The following is a 21,494-nucleotide window of genomic DNA, read 5'->3' as shown; positions in this document are numbered from 1 at the left end:
ATTTCGGCACAGTCTGTATACACTTTCTTACACCTCCCCCACTCTCTCTCTCTCTCTCTCTCTCTCTCTCTCTCTCTCTATTCCTGTTTGGGCTGTCAAATTGAGTAAATGGTAAGTGTGTGTGTGTGTGTGAGAGAGAGAGAGAGATGGTGAGGAGGGAGAGAAGCTGGTCTGATCTCGCTGACGCCGATGCTCTTGGGGGCAAAAACCTGACAGGCAACGTTTTGCCTGTTTCCATGGTGACCGTATTCTAATTATTCCTACTCCAGCTTTTCTACAGCAAGATGGAATGCCTTTTGTGCGCGAGGGGGGAGAGAATGAGGGGTATAAAGAAAGAGAGGGACAGAGAAAGAGAGTTTGCTCACGTTCAGCTACACTCCCCTCCACCTCTCCCCACTCTTCAGTGAGTGACGAAAGCAGTTCAGGCACCTGAACACAAACGGGCGCTCAGTGCATCCGAGCAGAGTAGAGTAGTGATGTAGCGGCTGTGTTTAAGCAAAAGCTTGTGCTCCTCCCTCTTCTTCTAAACCCCCCCACATTTCTCCTCCCTGCCATAAAAATCCTCGTGATTCCTGGGCTGGACTGCCATTGGCTGAGTCCTCATTGCTTCTATCCAATCAGTCAGCAGCACAGGGATGGACATAAGCAGAGCTGCTGGGCGATGCTTTCTGTCTTCAGCACTGATCCAGTGAAGAGAAATGAGCTGGCAGCTGGACACTCCATCCTGTGGCTAACTGAGAATCTGGCTTCATCAGCAGCACGTCAGCAGACCATTTGGTCATCAAAACGACACACTCTTTCACTGACCTCTCGCCTCACTGCTTGGCTGTTTGTCCACTCTGCAACCCTGGGCTCTGCCAGCCTGGAGCCTGGCTCCCAAACATGGAGGTGACGGTGACATGTGAGTACTGACCAAACACAGTGCTTGAGTCTGACCACCACTGGACACATCATGGAGGTAGATGGATGGAGCTAGCTTCGCTGATGAAACTGTACTGGAGTAAAAATTTTTACATTATTAAGTAATATGCATTTTATCTAAATTTTCACTTTGAATCCTTCCAGTCAGATACTTCACCTTGAGAACTTGGTTGCAAACTAGGTTCAAGAAGAGAACTTCTAGAACCTTAGGCTTGCTATTCACTTATTAAATTAGAGACTTAATTTCCAGTGACTACTACAAAAGACTACTATGAAACTACTACAAAAGAAATCTACGGACCATGAAGAAGAGAGGTCTAGTGTTGGAGGTGTTGAACCAGAAGAGGATGGAGAGAATGGAAGGGGACGGAGACTGGGCTAGTGGCTCAGAGCTTGTTTGTGTCGTCTCCTGGTCATGGACAGATGGGGCTAGCCAAGGCTGTGGCTTAGCGCAGGTTGCATGCAGGCTTTGTGTGAGGCTGCCAGTAGTAATCAGGTTAGAGGCAGATTTCAGCTAGCGATTAAATACCCAGCAATCTAGAGCGAGCACTAGCACTGACCTGTAGACTCACCCTCACCAGACACAAGATATTATAAATGGACATGTTAGTATTGCGTGTGGGTCATTTTCCCATCAGTCTAGTGTATTGTAACCTGTGGTTTTGGTGTATATTCTTTGTTTGTAAGGTTGACTGGAGCATGGGGACGCGGTGTTTATGCATTGCACGTGTACGCTTTCAGGCTGTAGATAGGCTAGAACGTATTCTTTAGCTCACTCTTTGTTGTTGTCTCTTAACCACACACTCAAAAAAAAACTGAATTTGGGTTAATCCTCTTTTGCATTTGCTCATTGTTTTGGTGAGTGGAGGATCCTGCCTGTTTTGATATTCAGAGGATGGGCTTGCGTGGATTATCAAAGAGAAAAAACAAAACAGCCTGCAGGCAGTGCTGCTGGTGTACACAAAGGTTCGGAGCATGCTCTTTGATGCCTGGTTTGCTGGGTCAGCTTAGCATATGACCATGACTGGTATGGCATCAGATTATCTAATTTTATCAGAAGGATTCATTTGAAAATCAGGATCTTGGGACAGCAGCACTTTCAGTTGGACATGGGAGTGAGTAGCGTTTCTTTTTTGAATCTTCATTGTTTCCTTAATTCTTAATTTTACCTTTATTTCTTTGCATTTCCTTTTTGGCTTTCTTCTATTTTTGCCCATTCAGCCTTTTTGTCGCAACCCTCATCTCTGACTGGCTATTTAGAACACACCCACTTGTCTTGCCTTGATCGCTATCACACGTTTTTGCAAATTTATTACAATATCAATTTCACAGAGCTCTGAATTTCTGTTTCTTGGCTATAGTCATCCTTCTTATTGTCTTCTTAGACTCATACTAATACAAGCAAACAAGGTCACAGCTTCACATTGGTGCTGGACCTCTATCTTCTAAAACTGTTTTGGCCATGGGTTTAAAGCTTTTATATTTATTCAGAAAGGCATGTCTGGCTTCAGAGTGTTGAATCACTCAGCCCAGTGGTGGAAATGCATCTCTAAGTGCTAGGCTGAGGCCCTCAGGTGTCTCCTGTTGGTGACTCAATGCCTCAATCCAAGTTTGTCTGTGAAACACAATGCTAGAAAGCTTTGGATTACTAAGACATACAGCATGGAGTGCTTTTAGGCTCAGTCGAATTCATAACCATAGCTTCCAGAAAAATCCATCTGAGAGAGGATGAAAAAAGCGTCTGCCTTGTCCTTCTGTTTCTCCCTTCATCTGAGATTAATCTTCTTCCTTGGTTTCTGTTTCCTGAGGCTCATAGAGCCATTCACAGTCATTTACAAACAGCTATAAGATTGATCTGTGCCACCTGAAGAGAGATTTTCACACCAATTAAGACCAATTTTACACCAATTACATTTAACCAAGCAGTGCCTAGATATTGTATTGCAATACTCTAGATCTTCTCAGAATTGTGAATCGTATCTGGCTCTTGTGGATATGTTCTCAGGCCGTTTAGTCATGTTAGATGTTGGGTGGGTATTCTGAGTTATTCCATTCATGCTTCTAGCCGCTAAAGGTGTAATCTCACTCGACTTATCGTTACAACATTCCAGAGTTAAAAAAAAAAACTTGCTCCTCATGTATATTAACATTGTAGCTTCTATGGCACTATGTTCTTTCCATGATGGAGACCCTGCAATTGAACTGTGAATCAGAGAAATGTTTCTCCTTAAGTATGTAAGAGAGGAAAAAATAAAAGTGAAGGAATACTTCCTTGAGCCTGACAAATGCCATCAGTCCACAGTGCTAAGGACTGCTCAGCCTTAATGAAGTGAGGAAGAGCCGTCCTTGCCAGTGCCTCTCTGCTAGGCAGCCTACTCCTAAATCAGTCCAGTCAAGACCCCACCACAGCTCAGTATCTAGTCCATATGTAGATATTCTAATGCCTTGAATAAATCATATGTTTTTGATTTAAAGCTAAAATCATGGTTGTTATGTTTTTAAACATAATTTTGGCTTGTCAGGCTTCTACTGAGCAAAACATTGGTTTTACAGGTTTTAACTGGTATCCATTATTATTAATTATTGTTATATAATGATGCTGGCCAGACACATTTATTACTTCCTCTTCGTGATCGGTGAATATTTAGAAATTTACTTATGACTTTTCGGATGTTGTGTCTTTGCTTTGTGTAGACTCCTGTTAATTGGTACCTTTTGCTCAGGCACAGTTGAGCTGCTTGGTTTTATGCGCTTGTAATTTAAGTATGAAGGCTAAATAATCAGCACAATTCATATTGCTTAGACATCTGTATAAGATCACCACTTTAGTACGAATTAAATCATTCAGGATTTTAAAGATTTCATAGAAGTTCCTTCTGTATAAAATGTGTAATCAACATTTTGCCTTTACTAGCTCCAGAAGCTTTATTTAATGCACAGGTTGTGTGAGTGCAGATACTGCAAAACTGACATTGGTTTAAATTGCAGCGGGGACCAAATTGATGGGATTTTAATATAATTAATTATGCAATCCTAGAATTTAGTCTAGTGTGCATATTTTGAAGTTGGCGTAAGGAGCATTTGGAGGACACAGAATTCATGAATATGCTGTTGGCTGTAGAAGGTCTGTGGAAGGCCGGCAGTGCAGCCCGCTGGGCTCTTTTGCCTGCCGGCCTCCTATTCCACATGAGATCAGTTCTGCTTTCTGCTTCACCTGCTTCCCTCGCTGCTCAAATCCTGCCCATAGTTTGCCACTACACTGCACACATAGATAGCTAACTGATCCATCTGTGTAGATACATGATTATACAGCATGCTGTACTCTTCATATCCTTTATCATTTGAGTTTGACAGAGTAGCTTCCTGAGTGTTCTGATTCATTTAGAGCCCAAACACTGCAATGTCACAGCCACTAATTTTTATTTCTCAGTAATCATGTCCATTTGTTTGTGACTGTAATATCTCTTGATTTGAATATTTATTTATTTATTTTTTTCTTCTCCCCCCTTCTGGGGGTCACATACTTTCTACCTAATTCCAATATTACGGCCAGATGAAATGAAAAAGTAACAAAGAACAAATAACAAAAAACAATGTGGATGACACATCAAGGCCTTTGTGTAGATGCAGATAGTCAGTGTTATCCACAGGATTTGGTTTAATAAATGGGTTTTAGTTTTCCGGTGCAAGGAGACCAACTGGAGAATATCCTTTTGAATTTGCAATTAATGACACAGTCTTCAGTTTCACCTGAAACAAAGTCACCCAAAGTCATTTCTGTTCTGTAATAAGTTTTTCTAGTCCAAGTGGAGGCCTTTTCATAATCACAGGTCAAAAACGAATCCAAGGCTTAATTATGAGGCAGCATGTGCAGCGGAGAGGACTTTGTATGAATTTATGATGGATAACCAGACAAGGTTGTAATTAAAATTAGAGACAGGAGCGATAAATCTTACACGCCCTGATTGCCGACAAGTCAGCATTCTGATTGACTGTCTAGACTGGAAAACGGACTGGATCACTAAGGTTGCAAGGTGAAGACTCTGCTGAGGAAAGCTGGTGGTGCTTGTTGAGAACAGTGACCACCTGTTGTAACCAAGAACCAAGGAAATGTGCCATGACAGACTGAAATGCAGGAAAGCAATGACTATTTTGTCGATTGACAGTGTTTTTTCAGATCATTGTACAATGACCTTTGCCCCACCACCCCATTGCTTACTTTGCATCAGAACTGATTATGGATTTGCCCAATGTTTTATTCTGAGCCGCATAAAAACATACGTTGAACCTACAAACCTGCATATGAGAGGCATGTTATATTTTACCTGTGTATCTTACATTTTGTGTAAACAACATTCAAATATACATTTATGTACTGGTTTCATTGAATGCATTCAGCTTATCATACTAGAAAAATTTATTATTTTATTAAGCCAACAAAGAAGAGAGAACATAGTAATAGTGAGTTTGCATGTCATGCGCCAAGCAAAACCTTTACCCTGTTTGTGTTTGTCTGTCAGGGCCTGCTATCAGACAAGAGCTAATACAGAACAGCAGTATGCTAAATCTGTTTTTGTTTTCTACTTCTGTTGTTCTCATGAAGGATCCTGGCAATGTGTTGTAATTCCTCATTTTGAGTTCATGTTGTTTGAATAAGCTTGTCGGATCAGAAGTCTGTAAATATCTCATAATTTTGCAAAGCTGCTTCAGAAACACAGTAATACTGGGATTAATGCTCGTTGTGCCTGAGTTTGGAAAAGGCAGCGGGATGTGTGGAGGAGGATTTGATTTCAGAATGCTTTGAATGGTGAGGTGCTGCTTTGGGAGTAAAAATGGGCCGGATATATAGTTAAAAATGTCAAATTATGATCTCAAGAAAAGAAGAAATGCCTTTGTCTCTAAAGGACTCTCAATTTGTGCACACACAAACTAACAAGTATCCCCCCCCCCCACACCCCCCTCTGTGTCGCTCTGCATTATCTGGGAGTTGACACACTGTGGGCGAATGTGTTCTGTGCATATCGATGCTGGGGAGAGTAGAGAAGAGAATAAGGTGGCGGCACTTCAGTGTCTCTGTGATGGAAAAGACACTGAGTCTGGCTCATTTGAGTGTTTCTAAAAAAATAAAAAACCTTGCTTTTCCTCTTTATTCACAAATACCACCACCCACCCTCTCAGCAGCAGCAATTCTGCCATCCTTCACCTCCCCTGTCTCTCCTCAGGAAGTCACACACACATTCTGAAAGTGACTGCGTACCATTATGGCCATTGTTGCTTTTTTTCCAGACAGTCTTGTGTGGCCTTGAGGAAAGCACTTTTAAGCTAGAATCAGAAAATAAAATCAATTCAAGTATAAAGTAGGCATCAGTGTGTCTGTTAAAGATGAGCAGCTGTGAAAACATGTGTGTTCATTATTAGCTTAATCATAGTCCAGAAATGTTATCTTTTTTCAAAGCAGATCTAAGACTAGTCTATTCATTAAAAATCAGATATTTCCATTGTTTTATTCCTGTAGATAAACAGATATCTACATTAACAGATATCTATATTCAGTATGTTTCTTGCTGTTTGAAGCAGACAGATTTTGCACTAAATTTATTTTTTTGTGCTACTCCAAACAAACAGCAGACTCATATCTAGTGTGTTTGTGGGAAGAGTACAGTGGTTATCACCAAGCACTTAAGATTTGTGGAGTTACACCAGTGGAAAATTTCCCATATCAAGACTTCCATATTCTGTAAGCTTAAAAGTCTTTGGCATGTGATTTTTTTATTATTTTTTTTTTTAATGGTCTCAGGGTGCAGCAAACTATAACTGTCTAACTATGTGCATTAGAGACATTTAACTTTAACTGATTTAGTTCAGTGCAAGGTTTGATTTCCCTTATTTCTGAGCTAGAGATCAAAGACACCTTTTCAGATCAGTGTTGCCTTGTGATTTTTGCTTGTAAAGTAATTTCCCTGACTACTGAGAGATTGTTCAAAGAGTGGAGCACACAGCTGATACACTGACTTCTGCAGTCAAAATCGCCTTTGAAAGATTACCATGGCTATTAAAGCACACCATCTAGGTTTATCCCTCTAGCAATTACTCCTTCACTTTCTGAGCACAGCAGCAGATTAGGGTAGTGATTTGGAGGAATCCTGACCCTGACCTTTTCTTATCGCTAATTAAAACCCATCTAATCCCAGTGCTGCCCGTGCTGCTGGTTAGGGTGTGTGGGAAAGACATCTGGCCTTGATTTCAGCACAGATTTTTATCCAGCTTCTCGTTCCTCAGCTAATCACACAGTGTGATCAGCAGCTGGGAGAAGGGGGGGTGGGGGGGGGTGAGTGCAGGTCCGGTAATTCGCTCTTTCCATGCTCTGGGCCATACACTATCTTTATTTCACAGGGCTGGATGAGTGGCAGCCAGGCTTCATGTGTGTTCCCTGGTGTTGAGTGGTGAGCAGAGGGCGAGGCTGTGGACTTGTTAGAAGAGCTGAGAGCATGCTCTCTGCTGGGGTATGAGGGGGATGTTGGCTGAGCTTCCGGCTGTATGGATAGAGCTCTGTATACACAGACTCCTCTCCAGAGTGGTGCCATGCTATAGCTGATTAGAAGCGGGGCTCAAAAAGCTGTGACCATAACACAGCATGGCATTGTGCAGATTATGGGAGCTTTATGAAACAGTCGAACTGTCTCTCGTTTTAATTGTGATGCAGTGGCGTTTTATCATGTTCATTTTGATCAATCTGGAAAAACATTGAATTCTACAAAACAAACAACCTCTTTTTTTATTGTGATGTTGTATGAAAATAAATCACAATGAATAACAGTGAATTCAACACTGTGTACTGGGGAGTGTATGGTTTTGTTTTGATAAATTATGAATATTTACATAATACTCTTATTTCCATAAAGGGGCAATTGGTTCCCTGTGACATGAAACTGTTATTACATGTAGAATTATGAACTCCTTACTAAACTAATTAATGTGGTACACTGTTTAGGTCTTTTATACACATTGCCAGTTTCGTAGCCTTTCATTCTTACAACCTTATATCAGGACACTGCTGTGCTGTCAAATAATTCCTGTGAGTTCTCAAGGACAAACATGGGTGCCACATCTGCCCTACTTGTATACACTTGTGTTTATACAAGACTCAGACATTGATTGTGTGTCATATTTGTGTAATGGGTTGAAATAATCCCAAATTCACTGTAAGATCTACAGAATATTAAATTGTAGGCTATTGTCAAAGAAAAAGTCTTTGTCTGGCTGCAGCCAATGTCAAAAATCAATCTTGTGTATGTCTCCAGGTGATGCAGGTGGTGAGGGAACAGATCACGCGAGCTCTGATAGCCAAGCCTAATTCTCTGGACCAGTTTAAGAGTCGCCTGCAGAACCTGAGCTACACAGAGATCCTGAAGATCCGGCAGTCTGAGAGAATGAACCAAGAGGACTTCCAGTCTCGGCCCATTCTGTGAGTCACACACACACACACGTGCACCATTGACATGCTAATTTACATATACCGTTCACAAAAGTCTGCTCTTAATATTGTGCAAACATCCCAAAAGTTCAGGTAAATGTAATGTGTTGTGCATTTTTAATGTGAAACTGCTACAGAGATGGCCAAATTTTGTTGAAAAGGGCCATCTATGTCAGTGAACATTGATACGTTAAATAAACCAATTGCTAATATGACTAGTAATAAACAAATTATTTTTTTGAGCAGTTGTACAGGTAACACTGGATCTCTGAGGGGAGCAAAACTGAAACTATCATCTAGACCCTCACTGTACTGAGTTATACAGAATGCCCTATTTGCCTTTAGCTGCTGCACCTGTGTCTTTCACACATTAAAATGACATTTCCACGCGAACGACAGTAGAGACAAAAGCACTATGACAGTCTAAATCTCATTAAGCTAAGAGGACTCTCAATTAAGAATTTTGTTGCTTCTGGCATGCCATTTATGTGCAATGCCAGAAAACATGCTGGCTGGAAGGTTTCCATGCAACATTTAAACTCATCAAAAATAGCTGCAGTGCCCTTTTAAAACTAACAGAATTGCGTGAAATTCTGTAGCTACTCCAAATGAAATATGTGCCATGTAACCTGTTTCATACAGATTTGAAAGTGCTGAAAATCTAATAGTCAAGATCGGTATAATTACATTAATGTTTTAGGATGTTATTTTATGCCTGTAATTATATAGTGCTTTACTGGTAAATGTGATGACGTCTGTATAGCCCTAATCACTCCCAAATAGGTTGTCCACCATGAACTGTATAGTATAACTATCAGTTCTCACTGGCCACGATGCTAACACAGCAATAAAGTATGAAAACTCTTAAATATTTTATCAATAGTGCAGAGAATTAAATGGACCTGAAGATAACTCAGCTTAAGATCAATGTAAAAAGCGAGCGTCTGTTATTCAGTCTCATCTTTGCCTGCTCAGTAGACAAATTTAAAGAATTTTTTTTTTCTTTTTCAAATTTTTATTCCTGTTAGATTATTCTTTTGATTTACTGGCAACTACAGCCCAACAACCAGTTTAATGAATCTTCCAGCTGCAGATTAGAAAGCAGTGAGACACAGTAAATTTAGGAGAAGTTTTGGCAGGGTATTGCAGAGGAAAATGTGGCATTATTGGAGCATCAGCACAGTTCTGACCCGAATCCACTCTTTTGCTTCATCACCCTAGCCCCTACAAGGCAAATGAATCTCGAAGCCATGCATAATTTAGTTTAATGACTGCTTTATGCATACAGGAGAGTGTGCTAATTTATCATGAGAGCATACAGAGTAAAAAATGAACAAGTAAGCAATGTGCAGACCTCCCATTGGCTCCATATATGTAAAGATAATTAGATCACTGACTGTCTAACAGTTGATCTTATATCTTTTAATTAAATTGATTTCAGACAATAGGGAAGACATTTTGTGTCTCATGCATAGCTACTAACTACATTTTATTGATAATACATACACCCATATAGTCTCCACTACATAGCATCAACACTGTATCATGATGGAAATATCTAAATCCTGTTGTTGTTGTTTTTTTAACTCTTTACTTGATTTTAAAATGGCATCTGAAAATAACAGCTCTCTGTAATTATTTCCTGATTCATTTAATTAGTATGTTTTTTTTTATTTCATTAGATGTTTTTGAAGCGCTTATTTACAGTATAAAACAGTAGATTTATTTAATCAAATCACAGTCAAGTGGAAATGAATTGAGGGGAAAACAGGATTGTATTTCAATCCTTTCTTCCACTGAGAAGACAATTTAGCACTTTAGGTCTGAAAGGATGTGCAGCTTTCACAAAGGCATTGCTATAAATGTACACATTGGTAATACATTTCCAGATATAACCAATAATCAGGGAGTGGGCTCAGAACAGTGTACAGTGATTTCTTGAATCATGTTAAGCAGGAAGTGCAACTTTCTTCTGAGAGCAAGATTTGGAGGTCTGGAATATGACAATTTCCACTAAAGGGCAGCTGATAAGTTGATTTTCCCTTGTCATGGAGCATTAATTATATATGATATTATAGGTTTATGCACTCATTAGGCAAAAATAACTGCTAAAAACCTGACAATACATTTTATTTCCACAGATTTTATTTCTGAGAATGTGATATTTATTTGTAGTGGTATTTATTGCACAGGGAGCTGAGGGAGAAGATCCAGCCGGAGATCATGGAGCTGATCAAACAGCAGCGTCTGAACCGACTGTGTGAAGGCACCTGCTTTAGGAAGATCAGCAGCCGTAGGAGACAGGGTACATCACTCTTCATGGTTCATTAACGCTCACACAAGTGCACACATACATTTTCACATGCATTGTATGTATGTATGTATTTATTTATTTATTGCTAAAGGAGTCCAAAAAAAACCACAACTCAGACTGACCACAGGGATAATGGGGGGGATAATTAAGCTAAAAAAAAAAGTTAATTAATTAATTAATTAAAAGGCTACACTTCCTTCTGAAATCTATCAGAGTATTAATATGACTGTTTGTTTGCATGGCTGAAAGGCAGGTGCCCTCACAATAACCGCTCTATCCCTCTATCCCAACATGAATAGCTTCTCGGTTTCTATTGTTAGTCTGGCAAGGAGGTTTTGCGGGTGTAAAAATAGCCGGTGCGAGGCTGAGGGAGCGCAGGATGCTGGCTCGTGTTTTAAGCGAGAGCCGAGTGGTGGGAGCACTGTAGCTTGTTCGGTGAAGAGAGGAGATGGTGAGAGTAATATCGGCTTTCACGCCAGCTTGCATGAGAGCGGCACTGTCTGCTGGAGCTCAGAGGGAGGCTTTATCAGTTAGGCCGGATAATTTAACGCTTTTCACACTACTGGATTAGATCACTCTGAGGGTAATCACCTTTTCGTCTGCTCTCTCCTGTTCTCTCTCCCTTTCCTACTCATCTCCTCTCAGTTCCGGCTCTCCCACGTCCTTATCGTTCTATCACCCTCTCATTCAAGTGCTTGTCATCTCGCCTCCTTTTTTTGAAGTCTTGATACACTTGCACTGTCTGCCACTCAAACGTTATCTGCCAGTTAACTTAAGTTGTAATAATCACTGGCAATAGTGAAAGCAGGCTGTAATTTGATAATTTTCTTGCTGCAATATTATCTAGAAATTATCTAAGCCCTCTAAACAGATAGATTTTATGATATGAAGTATGTTAGGTTATTAAAATCATACATGTAGTTAATTACATTTCAGTCATGTAACAAAAAGAAGCCCCTTTTCTTGCTTCAATCTCTCTTGTAAAAAATATTTTTTTGTTTATTTTTTATAAAATGCAAGCCAATATTCATTCATTGAATATTGAATTGAAGTTCACCTGATTTGTTCACTCTCACTTACCACTGGATTAACTCATTCACTCACTCATTCAAACACTCATGTTTAGCAGGCTGACAAATCCTCCACAAGGGGGCACTGCTATGTTCTATTAATGTGGGGGGAGGGGACCAAATGTCATGAAAGCAGCATTATCTTTTGGTGTTCTTCTGCTCCATTAATAACATATAGATTCGTTTAGGAGTTGCTTATTAATAGCAATCCTTAAGATTAGTGGCATAACAAGTGTGCAGGTGAAGAGGTTAATTCTCCACTATGCCAATAGGGGTCACTGCACTGCATCAGTGGTGTGTCATTAAGCTTATATAAAATGTATCCCTCATATATAATAAGAGCCCTTGACATTCTCAAAGTCCAAATATCCTTTTTCACAAATGACATCTTCACGAGAAGCCTTGCAGTAGGAAGCACAAAAAGGCATCGAGTGGACAGAATTTAGATAATAGTTATCTTCAGATAACCCCAAGCCAGGGACATGCTGTTTGTTCCTGTCTAAGCAGAGCTGGGTGAAATACAGGCTAAACCGGGCCAGTCTCTGTCACTAATCATTTCCTTACGTTATTCTCTGCAGATAAATATAAATATATCAGTTGTTCAGAAGTATGTGAAACTTGTAGCATGTTTTAGCTTTGACTGTCATTGCCCTGAAGAAATCTTTTGAAGCTCTTCTATTTCTGGGATTGTGATGAGTAATGTTTGTGATTTCACTTGTAACTCTCATCTGACTAATTTCATGGCGCACTGTAACAAGTGCACCCACACATCACTATTTATTTGACTGCCTTTTCTCTCTCTGTGCATTTACTCAGTACATAAGTTAATTAGGATATAATAGATTATTTAGGATTACATACATAGACACGCGTGCACACACACCTACACACACACACACACACGGCTCTTTACTTTAACAAAATGTGTTCTCTCCTACACACTGTATCACTCTTTTATGCTTTTTCTCTCTCTCCATCTCTCCATCTCACTCTCCCTGTGGTCTCTCTGCTCATACACATATATTTGTACCTGAAGTGCTCCACTCAAACTCGCATCTGCCCATCAAATATTCATCAAGCTGCTCTTAAAAGAAAATGATTTTTCCCCCTCAACCTCCTGCGCTGTCTCCTCTGTATGAGGGTTTCTGTCCATTAGTGAAGAAATCTAACAAATCTTGTAACCAGAGGCTCCTATTATATGCACACACCTTAACTGCTCATGGTGGATGCTTTCTGACATCTTGTGTGCACACACACTCAGAGGCTTAGCAGTTCTTCTCTCTAAGCTCTCATCCATTTGATTTATGCTTGTAGATAAACGAAATTCAGTAAGTGGCATTTGTATTGTTTGGCGGCCCGATGCTATGAAGAAAGCGAGAGCGTAAATGAAGGCTGTTTTGCTTTATGTTCTCACTGTCCCGTCCTGTGAGAGAAGGTGACTGAGCAGAGGAGCACCATTTCACTTGACTCCCCTCAAACCCCTTCCCAAACCGTGCCAAGCTCCTGCTCCCAGCAATTAGCTTTTGGATGAAGCCGCCAGGGCAAGTGCCAGCCACCAGCTTCTATCCTTTGCACGGGTGGTAGCAACCGAATCTTGTGCCAGCCTTCTGCTGGGTGGAGGGGGAGCTAGGCAAGGGGTTACAGAGCAGGTTTGCCTCAAATTTGAACGTTCAGCAGGACATTTGTGTACCTGCAGCTAAACTTCAAATCCCACCCCCTACAATTAGTTCAGGGTGTATTCCCACCTTGCGCCCAATGATTCCAGGTAGGCTCTGGACCCACTGCGACCCTGAACTGGATAAGCGGTTACAGATAATGAATGAACGAATTACAATAATATTGTACACAGAATAAACATTGTTTTTGTTTTAGACTTTTTTTTTCATGTTAATGATAGACACACACACGGCACTAAATTAGACCTTTGGTTTGACCTTGTTTTTTTTTTTCCTTACAGATAAGTTCTGGTACTGTCGCTTATCGCCCAATCATAAAGTTCTGCACTATGGGGACCTGGAGGAGAGCCCTCAGGGAGAGGTGCCTCATGACTCTCTGCAGGACAAGTGTAAGTACAACCGACAGCATCAGTGTAGCACACTGAAAAGTTCTAATGGCTTAAGCAGTGTGAGGCAAACCCGGCTCATTGTTCCTCCTTTTCCTCCCGGCAGTGCCCGTAGCTGACATCAAAGCTGTTGTCACTGGCAAGGACTGTCCTCACATGAAAGAAAAAGGAGCCCTAAAGCAGAACAAGGTGAGAGTGTGTGTGTTTTTGCACACACACACACATACATACACATTGGTTCTGCTGTACTTGTGAGGACCTCCATAGAAATGTTAACTGTAGCTAATTAACACTACGCCTAACCATAACCTCAGTAACAAAAATTAAATCCTTTCACTCTTAGTTTTTCACATTAACGTACCAGTTAAAAAAATACTTTACAAGTGATGGCCACCAAAATGTCTTCACAATACCACAAAACGTGAGACACTTCTATACTTGCATTGACATCTGGTCCCCGTATGGCTGTGTATCCTGTGGGCACCCATGCTGACTAATAAACATCAGCTCAGATCACTTCCAATGTCACCTTTCTATTCTCTTCTGAGAAAATCACATTCAGTGGCAGTGATAGGACAGTTAACTGGTCAGATAATATGTTAGAAAATTTCTACCCTACTCTATAACCAGTAGGGTTTAACTGGAGTTAGTGCAGTGCCGTTTTTAACAACAATCGCGGTGCTCAGTTATTTCTTTTTTTCAGCTCAAACTCATCAGCCTTGTTTTTTTTTTTTTTGAGTACGTAATCCAGCATTGAGCTTAAAAACGTATGTCAGGCATCACCCTGATATACTTCTGTCACATCTTGCCTCTTTCAACATAACGTACTGTTGTAAAAATGTTGTTTGTTATTTCATGTACCCAGTGTAACCTAAGATAATGACCAATTTTTACTCCCTGACCGACAGAGATGGCAAATTCCAGTCCAGAAAACACAAAACCATGCCAGAATTTAGTTTCAACTGCTCTGACTACTCTGAGGCTGGACTGAGATGATTAGATTTTGCTTTACACTTTTTGCCGCCTCTGCTCAAGAGCTACTTAATGGATTGTTTTTTTTTTTTGTTTTGTTTTGTTTTTAAGGAACAATTTATAAACAAGATTTGTAAATTATTAGGATTAGAATTTCATACAAATAAATGGTTTGCCCCTATAAATACAACATGAGATAAGGAAAATATATTTTAGAGTGCGTATGGAAATTAGTGTGTCCAGTGTTATTACAGTTTACAGAAAAAGTGCTATTACTGGCGGGTTAACGTTAGTGCAGTGTTGCACTAAAGCTGTCTCACTATTTTTGATTAACAAGAGAAACTACAAAGAAAAAGTAGACGACTAAAAGGAAAAAAAAATCTAAACTTTCTGATAGCTTTTGGAACAGACAGTTTTTCACAATATGTGCTGCATGTCTCTCTTATTAAACTCAATATACTCAACAAATCTGAAGCCAAAATTTGGTGGCGTGTGTACAACAAATTACTTTGACCAGACAAATCAAACGATTCTGGACACTTTCATCAAAGCTCAGAGGCTCAGAATCCACTTCAGTCGTGCCTTAAATGGCACAGACATCCTAATATATAATATTATTGTTTAAACTAGATGCATTCTTATAAAGTTGCAATAAAAACTGTTTGTTTGGATGAACTCAGCGCTGCCCCAGAGCTCACGGCTGCTGACTGATAGAGGCTGATAAATTTAGCAGAGAAGTCAAAGGAGCGTCGCGCCCTGTCTCGGCCAGCTTTATAGCTCCGTCGATAAGTGTGCAGTAGAAGAATTGCTGAGGGGTTCAGGGAGAGCCACAGTCTGCTCACTGCTTCTGGTCAACAAGAGAGCCATACAAACCCTGCAGCTATCTTTCTTTCTGAAGAGTAAGCACAGACATGTTTTGGGCAAAACGTGTATATCAAGTGTTTAAATTTGGGATTTCTCGATCCTCCAAAATCTGCCGAATATTGTCACAATATTAAAAGATTCAACTTCACTTTGATACTCACTTTTTCACTCCTCTGTACACAGTAATGCAAATAATAGCAAACGTCCCTCTATACAACACCCAAGCTTGCTGTAGTCAGTAAGTGTTTAGTAATAAGTCCACGTATTTGTCCTGACAGACTCCTGGTTCCTTGAGAGGCACTGGGACGGATGTAAATTGGCTCAAAAAGGAACAGACCTTGGAAAGTAAATCTGGAGGGTGTTTATGTATTCTTCAACCAAAGCCCACTTTAAACTCTTCGTACCCTGTGGGGAAGCACTGTTGTTAGGATTTGTAAAGCATAAACTTTTCAGTTGTTTTGAAGGCTGGTTTGTCAGACATGCTGACAGTTTTGTATCCAGAAACGTTTGCCTGTGGTGCTGAACGCATCCCCTGGTATCTATCCTAAAAACTTTTCCTTGTACTTTGTCAGGATATAAGCCACGGTGCTGAAGCATCTTGTTACAATGAAGCGGTGAAACACTCCCTTTGCCGATTGTCCTAGCACCGTCCCCTGGTACCCAGCAGGAGACGCGGCACGCACGCATGCACGCACGCACGCACACACACACACGACAGATTAGCCATCTGTTGTAGTAATATGTGCTGAGGAGACGTGTGAAAGGCGCGCGGCAGGAGGCACGCAAACACAGCGGCCCGATTAGCATCTGACTGATTCCCTCTCTTTTTCCCTGTCTCGGTCCCTCTCTCTCAGGAAGTGCTAGAGTTGGCCTTCTCAATCCTCTACGAGTCTGACGAGTACTTAAACTTCATTGCTCCTGATAAACATGAGGTAAGTCAAACACAGCAGGAGAGAAAGCGCAGTTTCACCTAATGCGTGTAACACAAGTCCCGCAAGGAAATTCCGCTTCAGTGGTTTAGAGCAGAGGGCTTCAGATCCCGACGTTGTTCCAGGCCGGGATTACAGTGGTCAGCAGGTATGACACTGAACCTGCCTATTCAGGGGCATTAGCAGGTGCAGCTATAGTGTCATACCAGCCGGCCAGTTCAAAATCCCGGCATGGAATCTGGATCCAAGGTCCAGATTTGAAGAACTCACATTAGAGTAAACATAATACATTTACTGGGCACTTCACTGAACACAGCTACCTTGCATTTTTTCAGGTCCACTTCCCGCATGGTAAAGTAATATTTCAAATGTACCACAAATTGAATTTGCTGACCAATACAACCCTGACACTCTTAAGAGGATCTCATTTTCATTTATAAGAAACTACAGTCTGTAATCAAAGCTCAGCATCTGGGTGCAGACTGTGTGTATGAATGTGCCACACACACACACACACACACACTACACTAACTCCAGAAGTATCAGGTCCTGTCTAAAGTATTTATCTTGTATTCAGACATGTGTTAAGAGCAGATTAGACATATGTGTGTGTGTGTTGTCTTTCAGTACTGTGTGTGGACAGATGGGTTGAATGCTCTGTTGGGGAAGGAGATGACCAGTGAATACACTCGATCAGACTTGGACACCCTTCTGAACATGGAGATGAAGCTCCGCCTCCTGGACCTGGAGAATATCCAGATTCCAGAGGCTCCGCCCCCTATCCCCAAAGAACCCAGTAATTACGACTTTGTCTATGACTGCAACTAACCCCTCCACTGGACCAAGTGATATTTTTTTTCTTAAGTGCAAACTGGAAGAAGATATATAAAACTTTTAGAAAACTTTCAAAGAAAAAGGACAAAAAAAAGGATATTTTTTTTCTTTCCCTTTGCTATACTTGCTAAACTTTTTTTTTAATGCGTGTAGTCAAAGTGAGTTTGCTGGACTCATGGATTTTGGCTCTTGGGGCCACTGACCCATTCTGTCTGGTTTGAGAGAGCCGGGTCCTCAGGTTGAAAAACCTTCATCGCACAAAACCTTCTGCTGTCAGCTCGCCAACACCTTCTCACTTCACACATCATACATCTGCTACACACACACACACACACACACACACATTCTGGCTCTGTGTTAATGCTCAGTCCATCCCAAAGCTTTCAGCTTTTATTCCCATCCTTCCAGGCTGTTTGAGCTGAGAGGCTTTTCCTGCTGAGCGTGTGCAGAGTCTGGGGACTTTGGCTTTTAGCACTTACTGCAGCATTACGTCTCTGACTCACACGGGCGGCAGCTACGGCACTGAAAATAAGAAACAACACAAAAATGACAGGCCAGTGTAGTCCAAGTACATCTCCACCACGTCTCCGAGCCTCTACTCCATGCTCCATCAGCTGTAGACTGTTAACTGAATGGGGCAGCATCATGAAGGGAGCAGCCTCCTATGTCTTATATTAGCCCTGCTTTGAGTGGGTACACCCATACTGGCCCAGCTGGTAGGTGTGTCTATAACACAAGCTTGCAGATCCAGCCCTCCCTTCTACTTGATACCCACCAGACTTGTGGTAGACTGCTGTAACATTCCAAAGCAATATCGAGCTTCTGTTTTTGTAAGATGGTGTAAACATAAGTGATATTTGTGCTGCCAAGTAGTCAGTATTAGACGATTTTTGTGTGTCACTTAAGGGATCTCTTTTTGTTTTGTTTTTGTTTTGTTTTGTTTTATTCAGGACCATCAGATACATTGGATCATTAATGTTAATTTAAGTTAAATGATGTATCCTGTCATTGTTATATCTAATGTTTTTATTCTGCCAGATGTTTGTTATGAAAGAGCCCATGCTGTTTACATTAAAGATCAATTCCAATTCAAATCTCTGGTTTCATTTCTATAGGGACAATATTTTACACTTTTCTACAATTTTTATTGTCATTTTTCTACAATTGTTAGCTGGTGTTGCGGTGTTAAATATTGTGAAATTAATACAGGTACATTTCCCACACATTAGATTTTAATTCACATTGATTTAAAGTGGCTTGTTCAAGGGCACAGTGAGAACAGCCGGACACAGTTAACTGTTTGACTCATAATTTATCCAGACTGTACTCTGATCAGCCATAACCCCTTTGATTCTACCCTTACTGTCCTTTCTCCTACTTCCACTGACCATACAGGAGGAATTGCAGATTGTAGTCCATCTATTGCTATTTGCCTTCTTTCACCGCCATCTTCAATGAACAGGACCCCCATAGAGCAGGTATGATTGGGGTGGTGGATCATTCTCTGTGGTGGTGTTGAGCTGGTATGAGTGGATCAGACACAGCAGTGCATCTAGTGGCAGCAAACCTAGTCTTGAAACCAAATGCAACCACCAGTTTGGGAGTATCTCAGCTTTCAACCAAATGAAAGGGCAATTTTAGACGAGGCAGTGTACACAATCTGTGCCAGTAAGTTCACTGTGAAATGGGGAAATGCGAATTTGAGATCTCAAGTAGCTACCTATAATCCAGCTATCGAAGCCCTACTTCCGCCACCAGCGCCAAGTCATGGAGCAGCCTCAAAGGGAACAGTTCAGGCCAGTTCCAGGATTGTAGAAAAAGGATAAATTCAACATATTGCAGTGTTGAGCCCCAGTCAAACACAGCACAGGAAATTCTTTCACTGTGACAGCCCTACAACTGTATGGTGAGTAGAGCTGAGAGAATGGATAGTGAGTGTACAAACAAGTCATGCTACTAACTCAGACACTTAAAGAAAAGCTGTGAACTGAGCAGTTAAATCTTTGTTCCTGGATTTTCCAATCACAGGCTCGACTGTTTCGGAGGCTTTACTACAGCAGTCTGTCCCACCAGTTTAGAGAGGTCCACACAGTTTCAGGCTTTCTGTCACCTAGACTTTCAGAATCGTTTTTAATTATAGAAATGCTGTGATTTTAAACAGGTCATGTCCACCAGGGATTGGCTAAGTGAGGAATGTCATGTGGCTTCAGCCCCACCTCAGTCCCTGTGGCTCAGGGTTTGGCTTGGAGCACAACCTCATGGGGCAAAACTCTGGCTTATTCCTTGCGTTGTTACCTTGCCAGAGAGGTGGTGCATGGCCAGTGGCGAGGCTTAGGAAGCCCCCTTCATCCCATCTCCCAGGGCTCGGGCCACAAATTAGAAACATGATTTGGTCCAAAAGCAGCACTCAGGAAGGACCTAGTTTTTTTTAAGAATCAGTTTGCCAGCAAACGCATCAGCAAATGAGTAAAATGTTTAAAAACAAGAATGGATTTCTATGTTTTACTATCAATGGTGAATTAATATATTTTCTGTAACTGCTGCAACATGTAATTTAAACATTTAAGGTATCTGGAGGTATTTCAGTGTACAAAGTTCAAGGGCACAGGCTCAAGTTGAATAATCATCATCTCTGATTCCTCAGACAGCATGACATCACCAACAATAATTCCTTTGTAGTCAACATAACCACACAGGCTTAGGATTACATTGGCAGATATGTCAAGCACTACAATGCATAGTTGCATTCACAAATACCAGTTTCTACTTCACTGTGCCTAAAGGAAGCTTTAACTGAATCCCCACTCTATTCTAGAAATATTTGGGATGGACGCTGAGTGCTCTGGACGATTGAAGACAAGTACATCAGAGTGCTACCAAAATCCAGGGACTGTCATGGTATGAGGTGTCTGTGCCCTTGGCAAAAGTAAAACACACACCACAACAACACACGCTGCATTCAAGAAGACATCTTGTCCAGGCATGCCCATGGGTATTTTATTATTAGTATTTTTTTTTTAACAAAAGACAATGCAAAACCACTTTCTGCTTGCACTGCTAAGGCATGGCTGCTGAAGAACAGTGTGCAGGTGCTGAATTGCTCTGCCTACAGTCTTGGCCTGTCCCCAGAAGACAGTGTGTGATACAGACCCCATTCATTTGCACACATTAAAACAGGTTTGCATGAAGAATAGGCAAACAATAACTCAGAAACATTTTGTACCTCTGTATCTTGGAAAATATATGTCCTTTAGCTGTAGACTAGAGGATAATGCTTCACCCTCTGTCTAAAGTTCTTTGAAATATGATGGAAGAATTAAAACATATTTAGTTTGTTATTTAAAAAAAAGAAAAATTGTGAGGTAAAACAAACAATGATGCTTTGTCTTCAGGTGAAAGATAGTTTCCATATCAGTGCTTCCTCTTTTCTTTAGATTTTTCCTTACTGTTCCCATCCATCCATCCATCCATCCATTATCTGTAACCTCTTATCCAGTTCAGGGTCACGGTGGGTCCAGAGCCTACCTGTAATCATTGGGCGCAAGGCAGGAATACACCAACTCCTCACAGACAGTCACCCGGAGCGGGAATCGAACCCACAACCTCCAGGTCCCTGGAGCTGTGTGACACTACCTGCTGCGCCACCGTGCCGCCCTCCTTACAGTTCCCTTTAAATTTAATGAATTTAAGTTTAAATTAAAGGTTGTAGACAGATCATATCTTTGCACCCCAAGCAAAGTCTGCATTATCACCACCAATGAAGTTATTAGCAGGCCCCACAGCTCCGTGAACATGTACAGTGCGATACTTTTGTATGTCTGCAGCTCTGCAGAAGACCTTAGAGTTAGTCTGGGCTGCTGTAGTGGATTAGACCTGTTTTCTGTGCCTGCCAAGTCCACTCTGACTCTATTAGCTCCTCATTAATGAAGGGCCCGGGGCCTTTATCCTCTGCTTCAGAAGCCTGGCAGACTCAGAAAGCCCCAAGGAAAAGTACGACCCCCACCTCCCTCCTCACTCACAGGGGCCAGAGCCACAGAACAGGACCTCAGTCCAG

General features: G+C 41.2%; 1 protein-coding gene across 6 annotated transcripts in view; it reads left to right on the top strand.

Annotated features, from left to right (window-relative positions):
- Positions 1–18,528, top strand: part of elmo1 (engulfment and cell motility 1 (ced-12 homolog, C. elegans)) — an 89,160-nt gene extending 70,632 nt beyond the window's left edge. For 5 of the 6 annotated variants that reach the window (XM_066674114.1, XM_066674112.1, XM_066674113.1 and 2 more), the window contains 6 exons: positions 8,223–8,386; positions 10,588–10,700; positions 13,737–13,844; positions 13,948–14,030; positions 16,532–16,609; positions 17,234–18,528. In XM_066674114.1, coding sequence (XP_066530211.1) covers positions 8,223–8,386; positions 10,588–10,700; positions 13,737–13,844; positions 13,948–14,030; positions 16,532–16,609; positions 17,234–17,434 — 747 coding nt within the window. In that variant the 3' untranslated portion in view covers positions 17,435–18,528. Of the gene's footprint in view, positions 1–669; positions 902–8,222; positions 8,387–10,587; positions 10,701–13,736; positions 13,845–13,947; positions 14,031–16,531; positions 16,610–17,233 lie in introns of those variants that run through there. The other variant, XM_066674115.1, reaches the window with a different exon arrangement.
- Positions 18,529–21,494: the final 2,966 nt, after the last annotated feature.

This window comes from Hoplias malabaricus, chromosome 6, assembly GCF_029633855.1.
Source record: "Hoplias malabaricus isolate fHopMal1 chromosome 6, fHopMal1.hap1, whole genome shotgun sequence".
NCBI classification, from domain to species: Eukaryota; Metazoa; Chordata; class Actinopteri; order Characiformes; family Erythrinidae; genus Hoplias; species Hoplias malabaricus.
The sequence above is the reverse complement of the archived record's forward strand: the minus strand, read 5'-3'. Positions and strand labels throughout refer to the sequence as shown.